The sequence below is a fragment of the Quercus lobata genome, chromosome 4, assembly GCF_001633185.2.
Source record: "Quercus lobata isolate SW786 chromosome 4, ValleyOak3.0 Primary Assembly, whole genome shotgun sequence".
Taxonomy (NCBI): domain Eukaryota; kingdom Viridiplantae; phylum Streptophyta; class Magnoliopsida; order Fagales; family Fagaceae; genus Quercus; species Quercus lobata.
In genome coordinates this window covers 50,755,924-50,768,309 of record NC_044907.1, presented here as the reverse complement: position 1 = coordinate 50,768,309, position 12,386 = coordinate 50,755,924, and the positions used below count along the sequence as shown (strand labels likewise).

General features: G+C 31.1%; 1 protein-coding gene across 1 annotated transcript; it reads left to right on the top strand.

The window, feature by feature from the left end:
• The first annotated feature begins 3,295 nt into the window (after positions 1 to 3,295).
• LOC115983818 (F-box protein SKIP2-like) lies at positions 3,296 to 5,448 on the top strand. Its single transcript, XM_031106642.1, has one exon. It carries the CDS (start codon positions 3,524 to 3,526, stop codon positions 5,018 to 5,020), a length of 1,497 nt encoding a protein of 498 aa, XP_030962502.1. The 5' UTR covers positions 3,296 to 3,523; the 3' UTR covers positions 5,021 to 5,448.
• Positions 5,449 to 12,386: the final 6,938 nt, after the last annotated feature.

Here is a 12,386-nt window from a genome sequence, read left to right as displayed (position 1 = left end):
GGCCAAAAGGAATGAGAATGAGATATAATCAAATAAAATAAAATAGAGCATAGAGCTGATCTTGCTTGGACTGTTTTGTAGACTGGGTTGCTGCTGCGAAAAATTCATCCTCAATACTCACTTATTGTTCCATTAGAGGTTTTTCAAAGATATGAATGAAGTGATTAGACTATCATGACTTTTGAAATTTGAGATTTAAATTGAAAAAAAATTAAGGTTTTTAATTTGATAAAAAGGACGAACTGTGGGCTTTCTATTAACTTTCTCCAAAAATTATCTTCATACTTTTTAGTGATTATTTTAATCTCTCAGATTCTCAAAAATATAAAAATTTTAATCTATCTCGTACTCCCAGTAAATCGCATTCATGTCCACAAGAGACGGGACCGGGTTTGTTTGGCTAAATTTCTTTTAGTTTATTTAAAGTATTACTTAATGTATGTATAGGGAGGTGTTTGGCAAACCACAAAATTGCTAAGAAAAATACAACTGGTTTAATTGTTTTTAATTTGTTGAAAAATAGGTTTAAAATTGGGACTAGATATATTACCATATAAGAGAATTCTACAATTAGATGATGACAAAATTATAAAAGACTGACGTTCCTTATTCATCTTCAACAACGTAGGAATAGTTACTTGATTTTGGCTAAATAATTGTTGAATCCTTGTCTTGGAAGAAATTTAATAAAATGAATTGATATTTTTTGCGATTTGACCTCTTATCAAAGATTAATCCTAAACCTAATAGATTTTTCCTTTTTCTAATATACGAAATATGGGATTTCACTAAATCAACTCACAGGAAATTGAAATTTCAAATCATACCAATTGTATTTACTTCAACAAAAGAAGTGTGGGACTCTGCAACACTTTAATTCTTTCGAATAAAATCAAATTTTCATATTTTGACATACAAATTCCAAGTATAAAATAATTTTAAATTTGATATTTTCATAAACTACATACTAATTAAAACTAGTATTAACCTAATTCTAGACACAATAGATAAAATAAAGCTTATCCGATTTTAAACCATTTTTATCTTTGGTTCAATTTGTATCAGCTTTTAATCAATTTGTCAAACACTTCATATATTTGTACTTTTATATATATATATATATATATATATATATATATATATACTAGACTCTAAGTACGCACGTTGTGCATGCTTAGAGACTCTTCTATTTTATTTTATTTTTCTAAGAATTAATAATTTGCATTTATTATAATTTGGAAATATTTTTTTTTTTTACTTTTCAAACAAATAAAAATGATAAACTTTAGAAATAAGTAGTAACTGTATTTTTTTTTTTTTTTTTTTTTGAACATGAGGGAAAAATCCTAAATTTTAGGAGTTCTTTTACGAATTCAAAATGAAATTTGTTATTTGACATTTATAACCCTATTTCTAAATGAAGTTACCCTTCATTAATGAGGTTATTTTTTTAACTACAAAAAAGTCCAGTTGAAATACTGGAATCCTCTTTTATATATATATATATATATATATATATATATATATAACAAGTAAATAACAAATACGTTCATTAAACAAGAATGGTTGTTCATTTTAAAATGAAATTTAACATTGTTTCAAACATAATAAACTTCACAACTTCTTGTAGATTTGGCAGACTTTGATTAATGAAACATCACTTTTATTGAGAGCATCACTGACATTACTTATATTGTACACTAATAATAATCTTCCACCTCAACAATTGTAAAAAATATTATGAAATATGTTGTGTTTTCAAAGTTATTGAATAACAATTAAATATTAAGTAATTCAGTATTTGCAAAAATGAAAAAGGTCAATTTAAATCCTGATTCACAATATAAGAGAGTAAATATTTCTACTTGAAAATTATGTAGACCCCCAGATGTTGAATTGCAAGTGATTCAACCAAGTTATTTTACTGAGTTCTCTTCCAAACAAAATATAAATATATATATATATATATATATATGTGTGTGTGTGTGTGTGTGTGTGTGTGTTTGTGTGTGTGTATATATATATTACATAGTTCATTTATGCCAATTTCCGATTCAAGTGTACATAATTAAAGCATAGATTGAAACTCTCTAAAAAATAAAATTAAAGCATAAATGGTTTGAAAAAATAATTTTTCACTAATTGTCGAAAATCATCACAAAGAGACGATAATGTGGTGACAAAGTAAAAAACCCAAGAAAATCTATTTAAGGGAAAAATCACTACAGGGAAACACTCCCCAAGTGAGCAATCCAAAAGTATATAAATCTATTACAAAACCTTTGTTTCTAAACTCTGTAATCCCAATAAATGAAGTTATCTATAATTTCAAAACTTTTTAACACTTTAACTATATGAACGGTCCACGAATGACACACCAGCATTTCACAATCTAAATCTTCGACCAATTCCAAGATCCTTCTGGAGATTTACTTAATAGCAGCAACACTTACACTAGGATGATGTCTCTGTGACTTCAAACTCTAATCTCACCAAAGCAATACAACCCAAAAGATTCTCCCTCCTAAACTTACTAGGATTTTCTTTTTGACTAACATAGGGTTTTCTGTCTCCCTAGCTTTATAGAATTCATCCATGATAGAATAGTCCTTTATATGGGAACGGGAGACTTTAACAAGGTTAAAATCAATCCAATGGCCTCAATTAAAACATGTCGGCAAAAACTGATTTGCAATTTTCGACGTCTTTTGATCAATTGAACATAAGTCAAAACGTCAATTGAATAGCTGTCAAACTGTCAATTAAACAGCTGTCGAACTTCCAAATTCTTCTACTTTTGAGCTGATCTTGTGTTTTTATTTTGAACTTGAAAGCAATACTTGGTGACTTACAAAAACTCTACATTTTTGTCATGGTTTGCCTATTCAACCTAACACTATTGAATTACTTGGCCCTAAACTTAGGGAATAAAATTTAGACAATCCTCGAAGCTCCAACTCAATTATATTTAATCAACAATAAAATATAAATACTCAATTGGCCCACCCACTCCTTTGTTGTTCATGATATCAATTATTAATTTGACCAAAGACGCGCCATTCTCAGGTAGGAGGGTGAAATGATCAAGGACCAGATTTGCCATTTCCTTTTACAAATTGGTCTATTTACCATTTTAGTTCAGAAATCACTTATAAACACAGTCAAACTTGAAAATACTTTTTGCTAAACTAGATTAGCAATGCAAGTGGCAAAAATTAATTAATTTGAGAGGTAAGATAACCCCACACTCTCTCCGCTATCAATGAATAACCTTAACCTTAACCTTTACCCCGTCTCTTCTGGTGTCTTGGGTAACCAAAACATTATGAGTATGAGAGGTTCTTTTTGTCATGCGTATGACTAATATTATTAACATATCTGTTTGATGCTTGCTTTTGAGTACATTAATTAAAGCTGTTCCTTCTCTTTCCTTTTGTCTCTCTTTTTTGGGGCTAATCAAATTACACACCATATTTTACTGAGAAAGAAGAAGAGAGAGAGCAAAGCAGAGTAGAATTGGCATATGGGTCAAGCTTCTTCTTGCTGGGCTGACACAGCAAAGTGCATTAACAAATCTGATGATATCAATGGCAATGGCAATGGTAATGGCAAAGATCTCACACAAACACTACCAGACGAATGCCTAATATATGTGTTTGAAAAGTTGGGTTGCCATGACAGAAACACATGCTCTCTAGTGTGCAAGCGATGGCAGCTACTGGATTCAAAGTCCAGACATCGTCTCTCCTTGCATGCTCTCTCTGATATCTCTGCTTCTCTTCTCCAAGCATTGCTCTCTCGTTTCAGCTGTGTCTCCATTCTCTCCCTCAAGTGCTCACGCAAGCATCTCAGCATTGACAACCATGTCCTCTCTCTCATTCCCACACTGCTTCCTTCACTCAACAAACTCAAACTCAGAGGCTGTCTCGATGTATCCGATGATGGCCTCATCGCCTTTTCGCTCCACCACCCTCGTTTCCTCACAAAACTGTCGTTTGCTTCTTGTGGGTTTGGTGTCAAGGGCCTTATTTCTCTGCTCTCTAATTGTCACTCCCTCCGAGACCTCACTCTCAAGCGGCTTCGCAAGCTGGACTCCCACAATGTCAATACCCTCAATTTCAACCTCTGTCAAATCCAAATCGAGCGTCTTTGTTTCAAGGATCTTCACAACACTCGCCTTTTCATCCCGCTTCTCTGCTCCTCTAAGGCTTTGAAAACGCTGGTTGTGTGTAGAAGCTCAGGAAATTGGGACACAGTCCTTGAAACTAGCCTGCAAGGAAGGACAAGTAGCATTTTCGAGATCCAAATGGAGAATGTGCACATGGGTGATGCAGGTCTCTCCGCCATCTCTGCTTCTTGCCCTGACCTTCAACTTCTATACCTCAACCGAGCCACGGATTGTACAGACAGTGGATTAAACGCCATTGCAAACTCGTGCAGGAAGCTTAAGAAGTTGCATGTAGACCACGCAGGGAGTATTGGCGATGATGGGGTCTTGGCTATAGCTTCCAAGTGCTGCCAACTCCAAGAGTTGGTGCTGATGGGGCTTCCTGTAACGCTTGTGTCTCTGAATGTCCTCGCTTCAAGCTGCCCTTTACTTGAGAGAATGGCACTTTGCAACACAGAAACTATTGGGGATTCCGAGATGGCTTTCATTGCTTCAAAATTCTGTGCCTTGAAGAAGCTATGCATCAAGACTTGCCCCGTCTCTGATTCTGGGATTGAAGCTGTTGGGGAAGGGTGCCCCAAACTTGTGAAATTGAAGGTAAAGAGGTGTAGAGGGGTGACTCAGAAATGCGTTTCGAGACTCAGGTTGCACAGGACTTCTTTGGTGGTTTCGGTCGATGCTGTTTGGCCTAAGTCGTTTGATGAACAAGGAATGCTAGCAATGGTAAATGAAACTGAAACATCACCAATGCCAAACACTAGGATGCACAGGAGTACGAGGACTGATGTTATTTGCAGCAGCAGAAGTGCTAGCTTGCTCAGCTCTAATTTATTTGGGAGAAGACCCAATTGAAGACATGTTCAAACTCATATACCATATATGATCAATACCAAGTGTGTGTGTGTGTGTGTGTTTTACTTTTTTCTGACTCATTGGAGTTGTATTCATACTTGTTCCTATTCCTTGTAATCTACAATTTTGTTTGATCAAATTTGCGAATTTTCCTTTACATCTATCAGAAATGAATTGTAACATTATGCTACACAAGATGCTTCTGCGTTCTCCTTTCAGTTGCACATAGTTGCGATGCTCACTAGGATAATTACTATTGTTGCTATAGGTATTGTTTGAAGTGTTTGCTACTTCACAACAACAGTTTGAACTACAAAGAAATTTTATACTTGCAAAGAAAATTAATCCTCTATTAATCTTATCCCGATTGTGGTTTCTTGCAGGCTTAGTGACCAATCTTGTTAAGGCATTCTCTGCACTGCACAGCTTGTGAACAAAGAGGAGTTTACTCACTACTCTCAGATGGAATTGATTATCGACTTTTTGAGGCTATTAGAACCCCATAATTGCTATCCTTAACTAGTAATGAACACCAAACTTTGGTGATGTTAACTGCTGATTGTTTTCTCATGGAACGTGGTTTAGACCGTGACGTTTTTGTTTTATTCTTTGTAGGACACTACTAAGAAAATAAAAATCTGTAGCTTGAGGTTATCAATGCAAGGTGCCCAACTGCCCATGCCCATCAATGATTTGGATTTCAGGCGGCTTAACCCCTAAAAATTCCAACCCAAACAAGATTTAAAAAAAAAAAAAGAACAAAACCTAGGAAACCTTAATATACAATTATACACCCTAAATTTCACAATCATAGAAATGCTAAGAAACATTCTGATCCGAATGGTCAAAAATAAATGGAATATATAACAGAAGTGAACATAATTAACCCGGTGTTGGGGATTTAGTGCTCAAGCACTTTGTCCACCTCACCATAGCGCTTGAGTTCAAGTAGTGTGGGACTCATTAGCACCAAGGCCGTTGGCTAATGAGGGAATCCTATGGTATATTTTACCTAGTGGGATGTGATTTACTTCCATGATCCTACCTTTTTATTTATTTAAAAAAAATAAAAAAAAAAAAAAAAACATAGCTTATTTATCAAATTTTAACATATTTAAAAATCTAATAAAGATGATACACCAACTGTTGGGGAGATAAATACCTTGAAGAGCTTTCTTATGTAATTAATATAACATATAGAAATACACTTTAACTCAAAAAGCCTAAGTCCAATGAGTATGTGTTCAATTATATTATATTAATTACTCATTGTTCTCATTATTATTCAATACTATACTCATCACACGTGCTTTGCGCTTGCAATAATGTTCTTTTTTTATTTGTTTGTTTTTTTTGGCTTAGTGTTATAATACTTAAAAGTGATATATAAATAATTGAGAGTATTTTTTTTTTTTTTAAATGAGGTCAGGTAACATGGAATAGTGTTTAAAAATAAGATAGAGGACTGTAAGAAGTTGATACCCAATGGGACATTTGAATTTGTTGATTGGGATAAGAATTGTGAAAAGTAAAAAAAAAATAATAATAATAATAATTGAGATTTGAAAAAAAGAAATATAATATACATTAGTGTGGATGGATGGGGATTTGTGATAACTATATAGAATTTAGATAATAAAAATTTTGGTTGTTTTAAAGAATTCAAAAAAATAAAAATAAAATAAAATAAACCATAGAAATTTCAGCATAAGAATGAATAGTTTTTACGAGAGTAGTGGGTTTTTTTTTTTTTTTAGAAGAAGTCATTTTGTATTTTTTTTTTTATAAAGATAATTGAAGTATTTGAATTCAAATAGTTAACAAATATGGATTAGAATCAGAGATTTAAATATAAATGGGTGGTGAGAATAATGGTTTTTTTTTTCCTTTTTTACGTGAGCTAGTAAAACTGTTTTAACCTTTTTTGTTTTTTTTTAAGGAAAAAAAATTAAATTAAAGAGTATATTATTTCAGAATTTGTATGAGGATATTTTGGTATGCCAAAAATTGAAGACAAAACAGGGGAATTCTCTTATTAATAGTATAGATGGGATTTCACTCACACATGTAACCCAACACCAACCATACATCAAAATTTAAAAACATTAATATCAACCTCAGAATAATAACCATAAAACAAATCAGCCAAACTTTGGTTGCAAAATGACCAATCAATCTCAAATTCTATATATATAGAAAGCAATATGTGAAATGAAAATTATCAAAACAAATCAAACAATAAGGTTAGAGAGAGAGAGAGAGAGAGAGAGAGAGAGAGAGAGAGAGAGAGAGAGAGATGATCCTTCATTCCTTTGATAGTGGATATAGAAAAGGGGGGAAAAATGCAATAGTGAAGCTAATTTCCCCCTTGCAACTTCTAAAGCTCGTCGGTTATAAGACATTCAAAGAGAGATCATATCTAAATTTGAAAATATGGAGAGAAAAAAAAAAGGATAAAACTAGTATTCATTATTAACTCTTCAACAATAAAGAGTGTGAGAAAGTAATTTCAATAATTTGTTCAAATTGGAACTAAAAACAACTTACCATATACGATTTATTGTAAAAATATTGCAAACTTAACACTTCTATTTTTTTTTTTTTTTATAAAGCATTAAATGTGCCTTAATGAGCGCTTTTAAAAAGCATTGCGGATGAGTTAACAAAAGCACTTAATAACACTCATTAACAAAAACCTATTAAATAAGTGAGTTATTACCTAATTATACCGATGGATTTAAGAAAATTAGTGAATTTAGGTAGGTTTGGTCAGACCATATAATTCCCACTTAATGTGAGATGTAAAAGTTGATAAGTTAAAAGATAAAAAAGTTTAAAGTTGATCCCAAAAAAAAAAAAATTTACCCTAACGTTTAGTTCTCATCAAAGTGATACTTGTATGGTGTAATAGCTAATAACTTGATCCAAATCTAAATTATGCCACCCATATTGCTGCCAAGCTTGTTGTTAGACTTAAAAGCTATGTTTGTTGTAACAAGCATGAAGCCTCTAGAGTCATTCCGGAATAGGCGTGCACAAAGAGAGAAACGGCCAAAGCATTTAAGTCCATTATATCTCTTGTAACTTTTTCTCAGCACACATCCAAAACTTGATCCAAAATATCGTCCATGTGCGTTGTCCATTTGAATTGGAAATGATAAGAGCTGTAGAGAGAGAGAGAATGCGTGCCAAATGCAATGGCCCATCTCTACCTCTTTTAACCTGGACTCTTGAGGTGACCCGTCCACCACATTTGCGACAATGTGGGCTCCTTATTGAGCAAGCGTCAAGTTTACACAGGACCTTCAAAATGGCCGCACTATTGTGGTGGCTGTTTCGAACTACATCTAAAAATTAAATTAAATTGAAATACAATAAGTCTAAATAAAGAATAATAATTGAAAAACACAGAATTCCATCCAAAAAAAATATATGAAAAACACAGAAAAGACAACATTACAAGACACTGTCATGTGCGCTATATAATATATATATAGTATTTCAAAGTTATAAGGTACGATTTATGATCGCTCATTTTCATTAGATGGACCTATTAATTGGTTTTTTATATAAATGAGTATTGAATACAAAATTTCTTATTCAAAAACAAAAAGTTTTATCAATTGAGTTGATTGGAATTTACGTACTTAATATTTCTAATTTCATCTTAACATTGGTTTCACCATTAATATGGAGTGACACGAAATTTTAAGCCTATTCCATAAATATTTATTGAAAATTCAACCAAATGCATTAGACTCTCATTCAGATTTCACTATTTACACAAGCTTTTTTATTATTATTATTATTATTATTGTTACTATTTTTTAATAATTCTCTTGCAAGTTAAATTCTTATAGCATTCATATTTGGTATTCTAATTTTTTACTAAATTGCACTCTTAACAATTTTTTTTTTTTTTTTTTTAACTACATACTTTTAAATCACACTCTAGATCCCATACTCCATTAATGCATTTTATTAAAATAATCTTTTATTTCGCATTAACAAAAACATCAGAGAACCCGAACCACTCATCCCCCATGACTCCACCGCCACCACAACGTTAAAATCAAATCAATTTCACTACCATCATCTTAGAAACTAACAACCACCTCCTCACTTTTCTTTCTCCTCGATACACACACCTAGACCCACCACACAAACCTACAACTGCTATTCATGATGCAAACCATCATCGCAACCCAATCGATATATACACCCAAAAACAAATCCTACATATGGTCACCCCAACCAAAAATCAAACCCATCGCCACCCCAAAATGCAAACCCACGCTACAAACAACATCATCAAACCAATGTCATCAACATAGGAAGACGAAGCCACAATGTCGACCTAACAGTGTCGACCCATTACCACCAACCAACACCAATTCATGACAGAGAGAATAAAAATGTGAAAATAATCAATACAAAAATGCTATAGTGCACTTTTAAAATTGAAGTATATTATAGTGTTTTGTAAAAATTTAAACAATAATAAAGAACCAAAGGTACGAGTTATTTTGAAATATTTTATGTACATTAATCTCAATTATCAATTATGACTTTTTTAAAGGAACTAATGTGAATGTTCTTATGCAACAAAAATCGGCAACATTGAATGAACTTTATGGAAGTTTTTATGATTTTTTTTTTTTTTTTTTTTGGGTGGTTTAATACAAGATCCTATTATGTCAGATTTCAGAGTTATAGTTAGCATCCGACTGCAATGAAAGTTGTATTGTTATGTACTTATGTTGTTAGTTAGTATGATTTGAAGATTTAGTTTTAGGTCATACATAACAACCTTTGCATATGTATTGTGGAATTGACTTGAAGAAGCTAAAATGTATCACCCAAAATTTTAAATCTCAATACACCATCAATCCATCGCTAAAAGAACTGATAAATAATATCCTAATATCTCTAAGAACTAAAAAAATATATATAACTAATTAACTAATTCATCTAAACTCCTCAAGATTGAGAGAAAAAAAATGTCCCCAAAATAACTTTGTGCTATAAATCTTAACAATAGTCCACTTGAAAGCAAGAATGTCATATCCTAACAATCTTTTATGACTACAAACTCGAGGAACTAATTCTAAAATAATGAAATCATATAATGAGTCATACACCATTGAACGAGACAAAGAAGACAAGTCAATAGAATGGTACATAAACAATAAAATTGTGATGAAGGAATTATCAATATAATTATGTTGTATTAATCTTAAAACATCAGTGTGTGATGGTATTCAAGCAATAAATAATAGACTAAGTAGATCTCAAACAAGCATAAACAAAGATAAAATAAAACAACGACCTATTGAGTGATGCATAGATTTACATTATAAGACTATTTTGTTATGTTGGTTTATATTATAGTTCAATTTTAATATTTTAAATTTAAATGTATATTTATTGCCACGTATTTAAAATATCAAATAACATGATATTCTATATAAGATAAATATTTTTTTTAAATCTTAAATATGAAAAATACTCTCTCCACTTTACTTCCTATTCACATAATGTTACGTGGCCAATATTAATCAACAAAATTACATTCAGGCAGGCATAATAATTTACTATCTCGTTCGAAAGTCTAATTTCTTTCTTTCTTTCTTTCTTTTTTTTTTTTTTTTTTTTTTTTTTTTTGGTGCCAGTTAAAAGTTTTCTATTAACAGACATGAAGATGATGTGATCATTTATTAAACATTTGCAAAAGTCAATACATATTGATTTCTATCGGTGAGAAATGGAAAGTGAATCTGAGCTCCATTTACATTACAAAGTGCCCAATAAAAAAAGATTTAAAACTTTTTGGTGGTCCTTTATATTTAATTAAAAAATCCATTGAAGTGTCAAATCCGAAAACAAAAGAAGGAAAGAAAGAATATTTTCATCGATTTATTTATTTTATTGTGTAAAAATATAGTTTTTCTTTTGAACCGTAAAAATTTTACCTTGAGAAGATGTTCTGGAAATTCTCTTTTTTTAGATGATTAAAAAAAAGGGGAATTCCATTAAAATATTTATATATAAAAATAAATAAAAATAAAAAAAGAATCCTAGTATTTCTTTCTAGGATATCTTTCAAATTTGAGAAAGATGCATTAGCACTTATGTCACAAAAAGTCAAATGTTTGGAAATAAAGTTACAATTTAATAGAAGCTGTTTAATAATAATAATAAAGAAGAGATAAAGAGAAAGGAAAAGAAAAAAAGAAAAAGAAAAAGAAAAAGAGTAGCTAGGCATTTGGTGCTGGTGCATTATCATATGCTTGCCCATGCCCATGCCCATGCCCATGTACTAAGTTACGCGTCAATTTGGCTCAAAAGCAATGAAAAGGAAGATGCTATTGCTATTTGCTAATCCCCACGTGCGTAGAACAATTTTCGGTGAAGAGCAACCAAACTCGAAGGATTCCTTTCCCTTCACAAAGTAAGGAAATTAATTAGGTATCAACTAATAACTTTAAATTACAATGGTCAATCATTTTCACACTTTATTACCCATCAATATTATTTTATATGACAAATTGTTAAGGAAGCGTTTGGTCCACTATGATGTTACATTACACTGTAATATCATGTTATTGTAATCTTAAATTAATGTAATCTCAATACAAGAATACAATATTATATTGTTTAAAAAGGAAATGAGATTAAAATTATGTGATACACTCTGTAGTTTTAAATTATGATAATATTAGAAAAAATAAAATAAACCAAAAATTTTAATGTTACATTATCGTAATGCGCATCACATTAAGGTCACATCACAACGAACCAAAGGCCATTAAGCATGATGTACTTACAATTTTTTTTTAGGGTAAACATGTATTTACAAGGTACTAAATATCTTCTCAAAAAAAAAAAAAAAAAAAAAGCTACTAAATAGAGTAATCCACGTGTTGAATTCATAGGGATTTAGGTATAATGTGAGTTAGGATCGTATGAAACACTAGTTGATAAGTCGTGTCATTAATCTAAGAAATTGATAAAAATATTTTTATGATAATTGTTTAATTAATGAGTAATAATAAATAAATTTTAAATTATAGAGGTATTAGAAAAAAAAAAAAAAAATTGCCTAATTTAATTAGATTTTTTTTAAGAAAGATCAAATCTAATTTAGTCCAAAAACATTTAACCTTTTTTTTTTAATCTAAAATGATAGTGCGCTTAATTTGTTTTAAATTAAGATAGTTTAGTACTATTTGTAACTCTAAAATTATAATAATGAGGCATAAATATCTATTAACTATATAAAAAGCGGCTATGCCACGACAATGTTTACGCACTATCATTCAACATATCCCACCATTTATCTACAGTGAAAATTTGGTGAGGCACT

Bases quoted from the DNA above. Each gene is read 5' to 3' on its own strand.
- LOC115983818 (XM_031106642.1), top strand. From the start codon at position 3,524: ATGGGTCAAGCTTCTTCTTGCTGGGCTGACACAGCAAAGTGCATTAAC.